General features: G+C 42.4%; 2 protein-coding genes across 3 annotated transcripts; one reads left to right on the forward strand and one right to left on the reverse strand.

Annotated features, from left to right (window-relative positions):
- Nucleotides 1-1,893: 1,893 nt before the first annotated feature.
- Nucleotides 1,894-10,780, reverse strand: rasip1 (Ras interacting protein 1). Its single transcript, XM_070835069.1, has 16 exons — nt 10,469-10,780; nt 9,614-9,735; nt 8,967-9,418; nt 8,529-8,789; nt 8,213-8,454; nt 7,964-8,128; nt 7,216-7,420; nt 6,831-7,129; nt 6,572-6,733; nt 5,526-5,566; nt 5,071-5,225; nt 4,812-4,924; nt 3,312-3,606; nt 2,780-2,943; nt 2,547-2,688; nt 1,894-2,427 (listed from the first exon to the last, which is right to left on the reverse strand). Exons 2-16 carry the CDS (start codon nt 9,733-9,735, stop codon nt 2,249-2,251), a joined length of 2,997 nt encoding a protein of 998 aa, XP_070691170.1. The 5' UTR covers nt 10,469-10,780; the 3' UTR covers nt 1,894-2,248.
- Nucleotides 10,781-12,456: 1,676 nt separating this feature from the next.
- Nucleotides 12,457-14,994, forward strand: cox6b2 (cytochrome c oxidase subunit 6B2). Of its 2 annotated transcripts, XM_070835240.1 has the most exons (4): nt 12,457-12,515; nt 13,004-13,129; nt 13,418-13,518; nt 14,085-14,842. In XM_070835240.1, exons 2-4 carry the CDS (start codon nt 13,027-13,029, stop codon nt 14,136-14,138), a joined length of 258 nt encoding a protein of 85 aa, XP_070691341.1. In that variant the 5' UTR covers nt 12,457-12,515; nt 13,004-13,026; the 3' UTR covers nt 14,139-14,842. The 2 variants fall into 2 exon arrangements, with proteins under 2 accessions (XP_070691341.1, XP_070691342.1); XM_070835241.1 differs by lacking the exon at nt 12,457-12,515 and having other exon boundaries at nt 13,014-13,129; nt 14,085-14,994.
- The last annotated feature ends 2,517 nt before the right edge of the window (nt 14,995-17,511 follow it).

Genomic DNA, 17,511 nt, shown 5'->3' on the forward strand with positions numbered 1-17,511 from the left:
AGCCTCCATCAGTAGCCCTACAATCATCGTATTCTGCCCTTTCCCCTGACGTATGACTTGAAAAACCTCCTTATACTGTGGGCTTTAGGATGACGCAGGACTCAGGTAAAGTGTTACCAGATCACAAATAGATACTGAGGCAGTGCCAGGTTGTAGCTGTTAGTGTTAAGTGTGAGAGCCATGGGCCTTTTCTGGTTCCTGAAAATGACTCCTGTGTGTAACAACAGTGAGCTCAATCACTGTGGTCCAGTGGGCCTCACACCAGCAGCATTGCATTACCGCGCTTGCCTCCCTACTGTTCTCCTTTTCTTTTCATCCTTCTCTCTTTTCTCCTCTGACTCAGCTGTTTTGTAGGAAACTCCGTCTCTTTGAAGAAGGGAAGAATCTTTCATTACTCGACAGCAGGGAGAGAGAAGGAGATGATAGGGAGAGAATAACTGCCCCATTGTCTTCACACACACACCCCCTCCATCCACCAATGATAATTGTGTTGAGCTAATTACAGAGAGCTGCTCCAACAGGTGTGGGTCTCTGCACCTGGGTAAAGAAGGCTACTTAGCGTGTGTGTGTGTGTGTGTGAGAGAGACAGAGAAAGAGGATTGTGTGTATGACTACGCAATTCTGGGTGAAAGTGTGTATGACATTTTGTCTGTGTCAGTGATTGAGATCACAGAAAACCGTGTGTGTGTCACATGCTTACTAAACCTTACATGTTACTTAATAGTCCTCAGACATTGGTCACCATAATGTATCACAGACTACTGTAATATCACACAATCAGCATGGACCTATACCAATCTGAACCCCATCTGTGTTCAATTATAAAACTACAGACACATCTGTTTGACATTACTGGAAAGTTGAAATTAGCACACAAACACAGTCTCACTCTCACTCATACACCACATTGAATTTCAAATGAGAGTGATTACAATCACCTAATTGATAAATGTAACCACAGGGAGCCTCTTCCCATGATTCATAATCTATAAGCGGTCTATCTCAATGGCATGTTTTTTGATGTCAGCACAGCAAGAAACGGGGGAAACAAAACCGGAGGCAACAGTGATGATGTAAGCGGGGGTCTCTCACGGGACTGATGTTTTTTGTGCTTTTTACCGTAAAGGAATTCATCCGAGAAGCTGACCGGAAGAAAGGAAGCCATTTGGCTGGACGCCAAAAGGAGGATCATGATAACTTGAGTTTGTGGAGACGTCATAGAGCTTCACTCTCAAAACAAAGAAAGTGGTGAAGTGTTTTCTGAAGACGTCTGGCTGACTAGACGGTGAAATTGACTGGATATTACAAATTTGTGACAGGTCAAGTTCAAGTTAAGCGGTTACTCACTCCTGTTGATGATATCACCTGTCTGCTGTCTGTTCATGACAGCCATTTGCTAATTTATGCTTAATGAGCTGGACTTTTTATTGGGCCAAGGGATTGTACCACATCAATGAAGTGGGAAATCCTACTGATCAGACCCCTTAAGTGTCTCAAATCAACCAAAGGGAAATTAAAGTCTCTCCTGCTCTTATGTCATCAGCTTTCACCTTTATAACAGCTTTCCTTGGTAAAGGTGACCTTTGTGTGTGGTCGTCACAGTCTCATTTGCTTGCTTGAGTCATGACCTTTCGTAAGATGCTACCATTATTACAGGAAATGAGAATGTGCCTTTGGAGCAGACGATAATGTAGTTGTGTGATTGCCTCCTTAGTCAAGCAATTCTACCTGCAGGCTCATCTTTTAATGTCAGAGGGGAACGAGTCCTGCATTGCCACCTTGTGGAACATTTCTGGTGTCTAAGTCGAGTCGAGTGCCAAGCTAAAGGGGCCCTGCTGTGGGAAACATGCTTGTCAAAGATCATGCGGAAACTGTAAGTCTTTGAGACGAGAATTCAGCATTTTATTAAAAACAAGTGGTTTAAAAACATACATTAAAGCCAAGTAAAACAGTCACGTAAGGCATAACACTGCGTGGCCCCACAGACATGGGGTTTTACTCCCTGCTTTAAAAGAAAATCTATAAAGACATACCAAAGCCAATACATTTCTCTTACTTGAAAATATCTAAATGAATAAATCGATAGATATGGAAATGTCATGAAAAAACAACAACCAGGCAACAAAATGTAGAAAACATGTCCCAGTTGCATTTTTTGTGGTGTGCCATCTGGTTTGCTGTTTCTGGTGATATCCTCTTCTACTCCTTCTTCTACCAGACATCCATTTAGAGACAAATATGGGCTTCCTCAAAGCCGAGTCCTCTGATTGGCAGGGAGCTCATCCTGATCGAGGCCCCACAAGAAGGTGCGGAGACGTGTGACTTCCTTTTGGAGCTCAGGGCTTGGGATTGGCTGGGAGAGGTCAAGGCGTGGTGTCTCATTTGGCAGGATTAGAGGAGGATGGTCCAGGAAGCTCTCAAAGATGTCTAAAAGATCAGAAAATGATAATCAAGAGACAATTGACTTTGCAGATAAATTCATGGTTTCATGTGGTTGCATTGTTATTAGTTTATATTATAATAATATTAGTTTGTGTATGTATTACCGCCACACAGGTCCATGCCTGGCGGAGGGGCCCAGCATGCTGGTGGGGCTCTGGTTGGACCCAGCTTGTAATGGGTGAGCAGGTGGTGCAACTGGGCAGGGCTTAACAAGGCGTGGTCCTCTTGTAGACTGGGCCAGGATGACTGAATGACGAGTGATGAAACACAGAGAAAAAAATATTGAATATTCTTGGGCTAGGGCTGAGAAGGAACACTGTACATGTAGCTGTATTACCTGAATAAGTCGAGTCTTGGGAATACACAGGAAGTTGACTGTGACTGACAGTTTCTTCAGAAACTCAGAGGCTATGTCCCCTAATCCTGCCCCCTGGAGCCAATCCAGAACCAGGTCCAAGTTTGCACGGATCTGGACTGCTCTGGACCACGAAAACAGCCCATCTAAGAAAATGGAAGTGGACACGGTAGAGAACAGAGAGAAAAAATGTGTACATTTCCATAAAACACATGAATAGAATATTGGTGTGTATTTAAATAGAATAAGACTGGAGATGTAGATCAAACATAATTTTTCTTTTACAAATGAAAGATTTTGATTTTGACTTATTGTTTGCTCATGTTAGAAAGTAGACATTGCTGTATAACTGGCATTACTAATGGCCACTTAACTCTCTCACTTCTTCTCTCTTTGTGCTACTGTTACATTACACAGGGCTACTACTACTATTACTTCATTCAACATTATGTCCTCATTGTCACTTGTGGTCACAGTGGCACTGATGAGCAAAAGTTACAGAGCTACATCTCACCCCTCTCCAGCAGCGTGTTGAGCAAGGAGGTGTTGGTGAAGAAAAAGAGGTAGCCAAAGGTTTGGGAGGTGAGCGGTGGGGACAGACATGCCTCCCGTGACAGCATCAGGGAACAGCGATAGACTTCAACAAGCCCGCCAACTTTGGGCGGTAAGGCAGACACATCATCCACCTCTCCTTCCCCCGCTCTTTTCTCTTCTCCCTCTACACCCTGAGCTCCTTCCTTCTCCTTCTCCTTCTCCTCTCTGGAGAATGGGTTGCTGTCCAGGAGAGATGGAAGGAGCGAGTAAAGGGTCTTTGTGGACAGAAATGGAAGAAGGTTAATTTAAGTTAATTTGCGTAAAAAATAAGATATATATTTTGCTGGAGAATGAATGGGGAGGGAACAGATTCAGTTGGGATGGATTAAGATGAAGAGGATAGAGAGGAAGGTGGAGAGTTGTTTTGTCATTTTTAATCACGCTATTCACATGGCTTTAGAAATGGCAATGTCAGTCAATCTGCCAGTCCACCATTTTGGTAGACTGAAATACTGGAAGGATTGCCATGACAATTTGACAGATATTCATGGTCTCTAGAGGATGCACCCTAATTACTTTTTCTCTAGCACCACCAGCAAGGTGAAATGTCTTGACCTCTACAGGATGGATTGGCGCAAAATTTTGTTCCCCAAGGTTAGATCCTACTGACTTTGTGGATCCCCTTGACTTCAACTCCGCCATGAGTTTGACATTTGTGGTTGAGGCTGGCTTGTTTAATTGCTATTGAATAAATTGCAATGACATTTGGTACACATGTCCATGTCTACCTTGGGTTGAATTCTAATAACTTTGGTGGACTTTTTGTCCAGCACTATCATCAGGTAAAACTTTTTCCAACAAATATCTGCATAACTGATACATGTACACAAGCTTGTACTGTACTTTGTGTTTATTGCTAATTAGCTAATTTATTGCTGATTAGTAAGCTAACGTACTAAACTCAGGTCGTGAACATGCTCAACATTACACCTGCTGAACATCAGGATGTTAGCACTGTCACTGTGAACATGTTAGCCTCTAGTGGGGCCTCTAGTGGGGCAAGTCCCAAATCCAAGCAGGATTAAGTCATTAATTCTAAGCAGAGTTTTAGTATGTAGTGTGTTCATACTGGAAAAGAGGCAAAAGAAAGTATATTAAAATTACATGGTATGAATACTAAATACTGACTGTATTTAGTATATGTTTTCAATCGTACTGTTGATGCACACTCTTTTACCAAGATACAAAACACAGAGAAAATGTAGGAGCTGCTCACAGCTGGAAAACATTAAAATAAATTGTGGGTGGTGGTTCACAAACATCGTGCAAAACAAAAAAATGCATTAAGTCTTAAGAAAGACAATTTGCTGTCTCTTTGTGAGGTTTAATTGGTAGTGGCTTTCCACAATTGCAGTTTGATTGACATCTGGCGCCACACATATAAAATGGTAAAGTATGTTGATTTTTTTGTTTACTGTACCTTGGTGAGGTGATACACACACTGTTGGAAGGTGTGCATAATAACGTCATCCAGCTGTGCCAGAGCTTCTGAGCAGGTGTCCATGTCGGCCGTCAAAAGTGGGTCCCCCAGGGCTTTAAGATGAATTAAACATTTTGTGTCTGCTTTCATTTCTACACTCAATATTGGAAGTTCTGCGATATTTCACTTAAAGGATCACAGCTTCCAAAAGTTATTTTTGACTTGAAACAGTCATTACCGTCATTTTTAAATCACTCACCTTCAAACTCCCACTCTTTCTCCATGGCTTCAACCTTGACCTGGAAGAAGTTAAGGAGCTCTGTGGCATTTGACATCCAGAACATCAGGGGCCGAAGGTCAGATGACAGTTTCTGGACATTCGGCGTGGTTATCTCACCTTCTTGTTCTGTGGAGCTGGAAACATTTATGTAATGGCAAAGTTATGTTAGCTGTAAAATCCTTCTGAACATTCTCCTGTCAGTGTTTTGTTTGTGCTATAAAAGAGAATCAAACCATACTGCGAGTAAAAATAGACAGAGTTATTATTACTCAACTATATTCCAGCCATTTTTCAACATCATGGTGTTACAATGCTTTCATCATACTACAAAAATTTACCAGAGACATAACAGCACAAGCACAAATGTATCATAAATCACTCAGCTGGAGATCTCTAAACAGAGGAAACATGACGTAGAACAAAAATGTTCTTACTTTTGCGTGGGATGCTTATCCCCAAATTCCTTAATGTTATCCTGTAAAGAGAGTTGGAGTCGGAAGAGAGGGAGAGACATCTCGGCTTAGTGTGGGGGTGGAGGAGGGGGAGCAGAGCCTAGCCCTGCAGCCAGGACAATTACAGCACATTTTCCAGCAGGAGGGCAGTGACATCAGCTCATCCTCGCTCCTGTCCACAACGTAGCAGGCCACAATGAAGGGCATATGTCTGTCTGCCGCTTTTTCTGTCTGACTGAATGTGGCAACCTCCATCTGTTTTTAGTGTGGCATTTTGTTATACTTGTCATTACTATCTCAAAAAGGTTCATAGTTCCGTTGTTACATGCTCCACAGATGAACCATTGTTAGACTTCTGAGAAATTGAATTATTTTACTTAACATACCATAACATGCATTGAGCTGTTGCTTTTATCCAGGCTGTCTCTGTGGATGGCAGTGTCACTCAGTCTACGTTGGTCCAGACTGAAGTAGATTGACATTCATGTTTCCCAGAGGTTGACTTTTAGTGAAATGTCTCCTCAACTATTGGATGGATTGCCATGAAATTTGGTTCAGACATTCATTATTTGGTGAACCTCTAACCTTTAAACTAGCACCATCATCAGGTCAAAATATCAGTTTGTCCAATACTTTGGTTTATGACCAAATACTTGCAAAACTAGTGACATTTTCATCAACCTCAGCCTGGACACATTAAACTAAGATGGTGAACATGGAAAACATTATATCTGCTGAAAATCAGCATGTTAGCAATGTTATTTTGAGCCTGTTAGCATGCTGGTGATAGCAACTCAAAAGCTGTGCTTAAGTAGGGTTTTTCTTTGTATTAAATGTTTTTTTTTATGCCTTTAATATAAAGGTAGCAGTAAGAAGACATGAGGAAATGAAAGAGAGAAACAGATCCTCGGTTGTCGTGTTCATTGTGGTTCATGGTTGGCCCCAGAGCTCCTAGACTATCAGGGCAACCCACATATCATTTTTTAAAACTTTATAGATCTGTCATATATAATTTTTTTCCTACTTACCCAGACAATTTCTTTAATTAGATTGGCTGATCTGAGTAATATCTGTGGTGTGAGAACAGGGTCCAGGTGTTTGGAGGCATGATCTATCATGATTGACAGGAGATACGCAGGAGCTAAAGGCCCACCCCCAGAGTCTGGAGAGGAATTTTTGGAGATTATCTCCTACAAGAAAAGCGAGAGATAAACATGACACATGTCATCAAGGCCATTTTTCTATGATGGATAGTTAGTAAGAGCTTATAGCTTCTACCCGTCTCACCTGTAACAGGGAATCTGCGTGACGGGGATGGAACTTCAGGACTGCCTCCGTAGATCCCAGGTACTGCCTCAGTGCTTCCTGTCTGTCCACCAACCCTGAGGGGCAGCAGGTGTTGGAGGCATCAGCCTGCCATGGCAGGGTCAATGCCAGCGGTGGAGCTGGAGTCACACGGGGGTCTCGGTACAGGAAAAGGAAGTGGTTCCCCAGACCAATCAAATCCCCAGGCCTTAGGACTGTCTCCCTGTAAAGTGCCACTCCGTTGTGTGTGACTGCACCTCTTCTGAAGGGCCGCATCAGAGCTACGATAAAATGAAATTAGGTTATGGAAGACTTTAACACATCAAGTGCACCGTGGATCCATATGAGTTAGTAACTGTTTTAGTACCTTGTCCTGTGGGCGTTTCGGGAACAGCCGAGTCTCTCCTGACCAATAAGTGTCTGGCCAAGAGGTCAGGGGCAGAGAGGAACGTGTCCACCTTCAGGGGCCTTTTCCCTTTCCTCTCCCTCTCTCTATCCTTCTCTCTCTCCCTCACTGTGGGCTTTCTTCCAAACACATGCGTATGTCCCACCATGATGTACAAAACAAAATCCTAAACAAAACACACACAGCGGAGAGCAGAAGAAAGTCAGGGAGGTCTGTTATCTTTGAAGTGCTATGCTTTATGTCGATCTTCCATCTTAGAGATGTTAAGTTGAACAGAAGGCGTTTGATAAGGTATGAAGTGTGTCACAGGTTGCTACAATGGAGACCTGTGTGAGGTCATTGTGTGTGATGAAGTGATGTACACAGAGGGGTTTTGTGCTTTGGTTGGATAAATTGTTGAGGCATTGTGCTGCTCTGGGGCTGTTTTGAGCGGGATGCTGAATGGGAGAGGCTTGTAGAGCGATGGAAACCCTGATGGTATGTGGCGATTACAGACATGCAGGTATGATGTCATGCACAGGGTGTGTGCACATGTTGACATCTGCACAAATCCTTCACAACATGCCTGTTAGTTTGCAAACATGCACATCAGTGTGTATGCACCTTGTACACCATGTAAACGTCCGTGCGTGTGGCTCTGTGTGTCTGTGTGTGTGTGTGTTGTTTGTGAGTAATTGTGTGTGCGATATCATCTGTCAGCATGTCTTGCCTTGCTCTGATCGTAACCCTGCAGCAACAGGAAGTAGGGCCGGTCTGTGGGTGGAAGGATCAAACTTTGTGACATCACTTCCAGGTCACAGCTGGAGTAATCCTTCTCGTCCTCGGCTGGCTGGTTCGTCCATCCAACCTTTGCTTCAGCTTTTGAAGCTCTAATCTGAAAAAGAGGGTTAAGAAAAGATGGTAAACCAACCAAATGCATGATTAATCCAGTTTTTCCTTATCACGTCATCCTCTTTACCTCTCCAGGCTGTGGGTTGATCATGCTCACAATGTTCTTCCTATCCTGCATCCCTCCATTGTTGTTAGGCAGGTTGCCAGAGCTACGTGGGTCTTTGCTGACGTGGTTGCCTTGGCGACGGCGCAGACTCAGGTTCATGTCGCTGATGCTCCTCCTGAGCTCTGTGTTCCTTCCACGGTGGCCGCGCTCGCTGTCCTCCTGTCCGCCCCCTGATGACATCCTGCTCCGCCGCCAGCGCACACCTGTTGTCCAGCAGAATATCGGTCAGATTTTCCTTTGAATGCCAACATGCCTACCTGTTGAGTCTCACACATACCTTGATAATTCTCTCCCTCCCTCTCCCGCTCCTTCTCTCTCTCCCTCTCTTCTCTCTCATAGTCTTCCTTTCTTTGGATTTCAAAGCGCCGCTCAAATCCGTCCTTAGGCCGCCACATGTCCACTAATAACAAGGGACATTCCCATGGGGCAACGCTTCTCCGGCACTCTGTCTCCCATTTGATAGCTCCATCTGGCTGCTGGATGGGCTTTCCAATGACATCACACAACAGGAAGTCCTCTGGGCTGTGTTTCTGGAGAACTAGAAGGTAATGGAGGAAAGGGGGAAGAGGGGGGGTGGGGTAATTATTTTTCCATAACACTGTGGTTTATGTTTATATTAAGTCATTCCCAATTGGTTAAAAAATTGTGAACAAACAATTCCCAGTAATGGCTCACAGCAGAGGTCCAAATGAGAGAAAATTTCCCTCTCTTATACCTGCGTCATCTGTCTCCTCCCTCTCTCTCTCAGTGTACCGAGTGATGACCTGGGCGATGAGCTGCCTGGCTGTGGAGTGAATGTTGGCCAGCAGGGAGCGATAGTTGGCTCCACTGGAGAGGGCATCTCCATAGATCTTGATCAGGCCCGGGGCAGTGGAAGAAGCAGGGGGCAAGTAGTGGTGGGAGGATGGGGCAGCTGAGTGAGCCCATACCTCCCTCTCCCTCTCCCCCACTGCCCGGTCCCGGTCACTGTTGGAGCGCCCTCGCAGGAAGATATTGGAAAGGCGCTTTGTGCGGGACTGGGGCCCAGCAGGCCGGGGCCTGAGGAAGGCCGGGGAAGGAGATGGGGATGGGGTAGGGGAAGCCAGCGAGGGGGTGGAGTTAGAAAGGGAAGAGGAAGGAGCAGATGGGGCCTCGTGGAGGGAGGCTGCGTCAGAGCTGGTGGTCGACCTGGGAACAACAGAGGAGGGGAAGACAGATGGAAGAGAGAGGAAGGAGAAAGGAAGAGACCAGTCAGCTGTGAATTATGATTGACTAAACACGGAAAAACAACAAGGACTAAAATAAAACAGGGAAAGGTTACAGGGTTGAAAGGATGCTAATTGCAGTGGAAGCAGTGTGAATATAAGAGAAATTCAGACTGACTTTACAGAGATAGCGCTGGGCCAGCGACCCCCTAGCTTGGCAAAGTGTTTCCTTGGTGAGTTGATCCACAGACCCACTGGGAAATGGAGCTTTCTGAAGCGAGGACTGCCAGACCCCTCCATCTGACACAGGGAGGGAGAAAGACGTGCAAATATTAAGAGCAAATGTGGCTTTTCAATTCAACAATTGAGCAGTATGTCACGATACTGTAAATGTCATGTTTCCCCTGATCTGCTTAATCTACCTCCACACTGCAGTGAGGAATGTGTGTCAGGAATGCCAGGACTGAAACAATATAACAATGGCATGATGTCAGCATCAAAAAATATCAACAGGATACCTGCAGCAGGTTGTCAACATGGTGAAAACAAATAGAAAGACCGAAACACCCCAATCAGCCCCTGAAAATCATAGCATGAATTTCCCATCCTCAAACAGGAAGCCCGTTTTGATAGGATGCAAGTCCAGCTGTCGCACTTACAGGGAAAAACCCACTGCAAACATCACTGCCTGTCCAGTCCTCAGTGTCAGTTTCATCAAAATGGAGGATCACACTTATCACACTTGCTTTTTTTTTTTTATCCTTACATGTGGAATTTGGAGGCCTGAACAAAATCATTGCATTCCTCTGGAAAACTACCACCGTTTGAAGGATGATTTCTGACAAGACTACAAATCTTGACGTGTGTCCACACCTAAAATCTGCTGTTGTCTTTCCAGACAGAAAAAATGGCAGTTTTCAATGAGCGTCCAGTGCTTCATGTTGTGGTGAAATATTTTGAAGACCATTCAATCAAACAGGTATAAGAAAGAAAATCAAACGCTTTTAGCTGTTAGATTTTTAAAAACACTTACCCAAAGTTAGTTCTGATCCTTCTTTAGTGCGTTATGATGATTCTTTGCCACCGAAATGCAAATACGCAACTCAAAGTGATCCAATAACCTTGTACGCTTCTTTTTGCCCACGACGAAATTCCATTTTCAAAAGCTTGTCACCCATGTACATGCACATACCTAATACTTGTCATCCATTAGTTCAATCTTCTGTTAACTAAAATATCTTTTCCTTCTAAGTGGATAAGATCTGCTCCCTCTCTCCCTCTGGCTCCCAGCCTCTCTGCGTCTATAGATAGAGAAACAGGCCCATTGTTCTAAGTGACAGAATTTCCTTCCTTTGCAGTGGACAACACCTATATCCTGACTGGGTGAGAGAGAGAGAGAGGGAGAGATTGGTAGAAAGCAAGAGAAGGGTGAGTTTAAACACACATATGAGTCTTTGAGACCTTGTTGGGAATATTACTGTATATTCACTATGCAATCAGTCAATCTTTTTGTCTGTGTGGATTAGATACAAATGTCACTGTTTCATCCTAATAAAGTTTAATGACATCAAACAGGGTCTCAAAGCCACAACAAGTTTTTAAGAATGTGGCAAGTTAAAATTAAAAGGTGCTGGGTTGTCATTTTATGATTACAAAAGATTTCGAAATGCATCACAAAACAAACAGAGGACGCAGTTTGAGGATTTGCTAAAAAGAGGATGAAGGAAACACACACAGTGAGACAGGAAGCTGGAGGGAGCGACAGAGACACCTGTGATCTTTGACCTCGTCTTTGACAGGAAGATGGTGATGGAAAGAGAAAGGGGACTGTCACTTTGTCCCAGTTCAGGGACAAAATCTGCATTTCTAGACCAAATAGGTCATAACGAATAGGTCGTAACGTGTCGATAACCCTTGTCCCATTTCAAAGGTTCCTCCAGTGTTTCAAAGTATCTGTACACATTTTAAAAGTGGACAACATGAACAGTAACTGTAACATTGCTGTCACTGTTGGCACCATATTGATACAACAGATCAGGTCTCACCGTAATTGGTCTTATTTTTGTGTGAATAACCACCCAGGAGCAATAAACTGATGTGTGATAGATTTACTTACACATGATGTTGTGAAACAATGTTTGATCAAAGGAATTAATAAGTAATACTGGAAACATTGGAGTTTATCTGGTGACATTACGTAAGTTGTATTTTCCTGTGGCCTGAGGTGACTTCCATCAGTGACTTTGATTTGAGACAGATTTGAGTCAACAATCTGATTACTTTAGATGCCGCCTGATAAAATCAAACAAGACTTTATGCCACTCCAACACTGATTTATGACTTCCCTAAGATGCCAACCCCGAAGTTTCTCTTCGTTATGGAAAACAGAAGCAAGAGTGCTTTAGCTCAACTTAACTTTAAAATATATCAGTCCTGCAGTCCAGACTCATTAATCTAATGTTATGCTTCAAAATCATGAATCTTTAACAGTGACTAAAATTAGCCTGTCAATGCTGCCTCTCACGAACACACTGTAGTTTCAAGTAGTATAATATATTCCACTGCAACTGGTCTGAATGCCATTCAGTCAATAAATGTTCACAGCAGCATAATCTAGTGTGCAGATTCCATTTTTCTACCTTTCACTTGTAATTCTGTCCAGCACCAAGAATTCATACACACTTTTTTATACCTTTCAGTGACCACCCACCTGATGCTCAGTGGCAATCTGATGAGAGATGTAAATGTGTGTCCTCTGAGTCGTTTGTTTGCACTTCCTTCAATACTTTTACTACTAATACTACTCTTATTGTTTCATCATAAACAAAACACAAAAACACCAAATATCATGTTTTACACAAATGCATAATTAAAAGAAAAGACAGGCAAAAAAAGACATAATTATTACAGTCGTTGTAGCTCAACAAAAATGTAAAAAAAAGATTTTTAGAAACCTGAAAACTTTAGAGGCAGGACTCCATATGCAGGCTCACTACCAGATATCCCATCATCCTTTGCGCATCAACGAGGAAGGACATTTTTCTGAAGAGGACCGAGGACACACTGAGAAACGTCCCAAGGTTAGCTGTCGCTTTTTCTGAATTTTGGTGTTATTGTCACGAACTATAAGCTTTTATCTCTCTCGTTTTTTCCTGGTGATTTGGTCTACAAAACCTCTCGGAACAAGCAGGCCTTCTCAAACGTGTTTTATACCCATCCAGATAAGTTGACATGCTAGCTAACAGCTAGCATTAGCTACGTTAACTGTCCGACCACTACACTAACTCATATTCACACTTCTGATGTTTGCTTTGTTTTAAGAGTGAGGTAGCTAGTTTGTTTATGTGTATCATTAAGCCTGATAAGAAACTAGCATTGAGTGGAGATAAACAAAGCTAACACAAGTAACACTTTGATCACGTCGCTATTTTTAGCCTAGCCAGCTAACATTGAACCTTATGCAGAGGTTATCCGGTGGCAGCTGTGCTGGCTATCCTCCATTATTTTTTACAAACTAATTGCAGCCGTCTAAATATTCCACTGTGTGTCTTTTTTCAATGTCGATTAGACGTCTGACTGACGCTCATAAAGATGTCTACTATTGAGGAGAAGATTCAGGGCTTCAAGACAGCTCCCTTTGACGCCCGGTTCCCCAACACCAACCAGACCCGCAACTGTTTCCAGAACTACCTGGGTGAGGACAAGGTCCAACAGGACGAGATCACTGGGTCATAAGACTGTCAGACTCAAGATCCAAGGACAGGCACTTAGCAAGCGACACTGGGAGATGCCTGAATGTTTCATTATGTATATAGCTTTGAGTTTCTTTAACATATACAGTATTGGTCTCACAAACTGACACTTACAAACAGATAAACGCAGTATTTTCCTCAGAGCTCTGTGGCTTTTTTCCCTGGTGTTTATAGTATGAACATTGTGTCGGATGACTAACCCTGAACCCTTTTGTTCATTTTTGCTCCAGACTACCACAGGTGCAACAAGGCTCTGACAGCCAAAGGTCAGGATGCGTCTCCCTGTGACTGGTACCAGAGGGTTTTCAAGAGCCTCTGTCCCATTAGCTGGGTAAGTTATACGATTACAGTTCTGATCGCTCCCTCAGTCCTTTCTGGTATTTTATTGGGAAATGGATCACTAGATTATTTTCTGATACTTCTGTTGGGATTTTTTCCTTGCAAACACTGCATATTGTGGCTTGTGTTGATGCAGACAGACTCATTGTTTGACTCATGTTACTATTTCAACATGCTGTCTGAGGTTGAGACGCATTAAGCTGCATATGATAAAGGTCTTTAACGTGAATGCAAATGTAAATTTTTATTGCTTTTTGTGTGCATGCTGCACCATATATTTCTTGCCTTGACCAAATAGTCTCACATCTGTTGCATATGTTGCTTTGAAAGTTTGGAAAACTACCAGATAACGCCAACCTTTCTTAGAGTTGAGATTTTTGAGGCTATTAGGTGCCACAGTTGTGAGGCTGTTTTGATACGCATACGGGACAAGAATGAACTTCCATTCTCAGGAATCTGTTGGTGATCAACTTGAAACTACTGTGGATATAAAGCAACAGACGTGCGTATTAGCGTGCTGGCAGACGGGGCTAACATTGCCTCTGATCTCTCCCACAGGTTGCCAAATGGGACGAGCAGTTAGAGAATGGAACTTTCCCGGGAAAAATCTGAAATCGACAAACGTTAAAGACCAGGACATTTCTGTTACCTGCACCTTCGCCTCTGTAGTGTGCCTAAGGACATCTTCAAACACCTGCCACATCATTAAGTTAAACTATAAACACGCACAACTTTTTAGCCTGCGTGCTAAGGTCTGGCGTTTTTTCCCGTCTCAATTGTAAACTACTCTTTGGCATTGTTCAATCAATAAAACAGTGCAGACTTAATTAAAGGTATGTTGGTCATTATGATATGCTTTACGTGCTGTATGATATTGGATTATTTTATGGAGCATTTGAGATGTCAGGGAAATGTCTTCTTCTCAGTGGCAACTATTCACGATATGGAACGCAGGGGAAGATGATGCCTTCTGACAACAGTTGCTGTCTAACACTGGGAAGATAATCATTTGTTCTTAATAATATATAACAATATATAATTTGTTGGGCAAATTGTTCAGTTGTGCAAGCCTTATGTGTCTGGAAAGTCCATATGATTTATTTCACTAAAACTCTACATGGCTACTGGGAATGAAACTGTTTCTGTGTTTGAATCTGATCTCAAATTTTTCATTTTAGCTTGTGGAGACCTGTAGTCTGTGGATTACCCAACATAGCCTTCAGCTTTCTTAATTATTACCATCAATCCAGAGATGACAGTATAAACAGTAATCTGCAATCATGTCTATTTAGTCCTTTCTGAAACACTACAAAGTTTTCCAGAAGGTGGCAGTGGTGGTGAAACCAGATACTCCTTTTGATGTAATGTTCCATTTTAACCACGTGGTGGCGTTGTTGAGCTGCATTTCCGCTGCTGAACAGCTCTCACTGAGTGGACCTTTGAGAACCAGCATCTGAAATATTGGACCTTTAGCTGCGATTGGCTGTGTTGACATGGAGTCAGTGATCTACAAACTCCAACAAATTTGCCCTGTTTTACTGAACTGAGTCTGGAAACCAAACAACAAGTGTAACTGCCAGAGGAGGATGTGTGAAAATGCACATAGTTAACTTGACATCCTCCGCTTCCTCTGTATTGAAAGTAGTCAGTGATGTCATGGTCCCTGCTACCTGTTCAGTTTTTAAATGAGAGCATATCAATCAGAAAAAGAATTTAAAGACTTGTTTCATTCCACTGCTTACTTTGCATTGACATAATAGGTGTTGTATAGTTTGTATCAAAGCCAACTCAGAGCAGAGCTGTTATCTGTCGTTATCATCATCAGCTCACCACATCCTCCCCTGACAACTGTTCACCTCAGCTATGCTGTGATTCGTCCTGACACGGCAGAAAGGGTGCGTTCACCTCTAATAAACTCCTCTCCAGGCTTTGCTTGTTACTAATTATCATACACGGTCACAGTTGTGGTGGTGAACTTTAAAAAAAGATACAAAGTGAAATACTGCAAGAAACTTTTTATTTATTTAAAAAAAGAGAGGTGTGAATGTCACTGTGGGAGTTTATTTGGTCAGAGTCAAAGTGAGTCTACTGTGGCACACCATAAACACCAGGAGGCACTGCTGCACCACATTTTAAAGAGTAAAACCTACAGAAAGTCTATCTACACAGTGCTCCCTGTGTCTGTAACAGCTCTCCAGCGTCCACTGGATCTTTTCCCTTGTAATCCTGTTGGCCCTGATGGTGTTCAAACTTACCAAACATACCTAAAATGCTGCACTTAACTGAAGGAAAATGTGGATGAAATTGTGAAACATTTGAAATATTTCTATTAAATAGCATTTAAGAATTCTGTTGTATACAACAGCCCTCTTAAAGACCACAGGCCTGTAGGGCTGGTTGAAATATTAACCCTTTAACCTTCTGCTCAACCATATGGTAGAGCACATTTTGACTCACTGTATCTTATTGAAAACATGTTTTACTTACGACATCTCAACCGTTTGGTAGAGGCCAATATTTCAAAAAATGTGGGGTCTGTTCATAAAAAAACATTGATTTTTGTAATTAGTGCCCCAAGGAAAAAAAAGAATACATTTTTTCATTGCTTTTTTCTTGGTGAGGACGTTAAAGGGTTAAGAATATGTGAAGCGAAGTTCAGGGAAAGACGTGTTTTCTTCCCTTTCAGTGAATATTTCAGTGGTAAAGATGAGGTTCATTATTTGGGTTTGTTGATGCTTTTTGTTGTTTCCTATTTCCTGTTGCTGTTGTTTCCTACATCGTTGAATGTCATTAGAATTAGGCTGATAAAAAAGGAAAAAAACACAACTTAATAGCTTGAAAGAATAAAATGAGATATATTTTATGATAAACAGGTTGGACTCACTACAGGATGTGGTTGGTAATGGGCTCTTTGTGTGTGTATAAGAGAAGGAGAGAGAGTGAAGGCAACTACGCAACTATCTTTCCTCACTTCCTACCCCCCTCTCTGCCTCCGTGTGTATCTGTGTTTGCTCTTTGCAGATGTCATTGTAATTTGATTTGGTCACTCGGGCCTGGTCACTGGTGGAGATGCTGCAGTTCAGGTTTCTGTGGCAACGGCACAGAGAGGTTCAAGATTCAAGATTCAAGATTCTTTATTAAGGTGCACCTTTTGAAGAATGTTTCAAGCATTTGGGGCACTGAACCTGAACATCTGCACGTCGCCCTCTCTCTATTCAGTTCCCCTTTTTAAGTGGGTTATTCAGAGACAAGATGAAATGATCACTCACAGAAAGAGGAGAAAACATCCACATTACACAGAATCTGACGTTTTTCTTGTAAAGTCACTGTGACAACACATTTCCAGTCACTTTTTTTCCCCCACTGCAGATTTGTAATGTGAGTGGACGCGTCCAAAAGTAGGCCTGGTTGTTTTAAGGTATTCTGAAGTACATTAATATGCACAGCACACATGCTGTCATAGTGTCATATTCAAGTTTACATGTTTTACAGGGGCAGTCATGGTGTGGTTATGTGGTTTTGAACCCTTAAAATCTACAGGAAACATTTGTTTACTCTTTCCTGTTCCCATAGTTTCCTGTCATGTAGGGGTGAACTGTCTAAACTCTGTCTGAATAAGGTGTAATAGCAGTTTCGAAATGAGCCGCAGAGATGAGTTAATGAGCATCAAGTCATCTGGACGTATTGTTAAAATAATCTGCCTTTCAGGAGGCCAGATGCTGCTCTAAAACTCACACTGGGCTCATTTTAATTTGTTGATCATTAAAATAGAAACATAAATGAATAGGTAAATGAATAATCCAAATAAAAAAGCCCAAATAAATGTATTAATGTCAAACTGGACTGTTAGGCAACAGTTTACATGATTAAATGTGAGACTGAACCAGAGAACAATCCTCTGGCTTCAGCCATCAGCTGAAACAGAATTTTTTAGAGTAGATTAGATTCAACTTTATTGTCATTGTTGAGCCAAATTGAGACTTTG

Source organism: Pempheris klunzingeri, chromosome 8 (assembly GCF_042242105.1).
Source record: "Pempheris klunzingeri isolate RE-2024b chromosome 8, fPemKlu1.hap1, whole genome shotgun sequence".
Classification (NCBI taxonomy): Eukaryota; Metazoa; Chordata; class Actinopteri; order Acropomatiformes; family Pempheridae; genus Pempheris; species Pempheris klunzingeri.

Bases quoted from the DNA above. Each gene is read 5' to 3' on its own strand.
- rasip1 (XM_070835069.1), bottom strand. From the start codon at position 9,735: ATGGAGGGGTCTGGCAGTCCTCGCTTCAGAAAGCTCCATTTCCCAGTG. The intron at 5,226-5,525 runs GTAAGAACATTT...AAATGTTTCCAG, and splicing joins GATAAGCATCCCACGCAAAA to CTCCACAGAACAAGAAGGTG. The intron at 2,689-2,779 runs GTAATACAGCTA...CTCGTCATTCAG, and splicing joins CCAAGACTCGACTTATTCAG to TCATCCTGGCCCAGTCTACA.
- cox6b2 (XM_070835240.1), top strand. From the start codon at position 13,027: ATGTCTACTATTGAGGAGAAGATTCAGGGCTTCAAGACAGCTCCCTTT. The intron at 13,130-13,417 runs GTGAGGACAAGG...TTTTTGCTCCAG, and splicing joins CTGTTTCCAGAACTACCTGG to ACTACCACAGGTGCAACAAG. The intron at 13,519-14,084 runs GTAAGTTATACG...TCTCTCCCACAG, and splicing joins GCCTCTGTCCCATTAGCTGG to GTTGCCAAATGGGACGAGCA.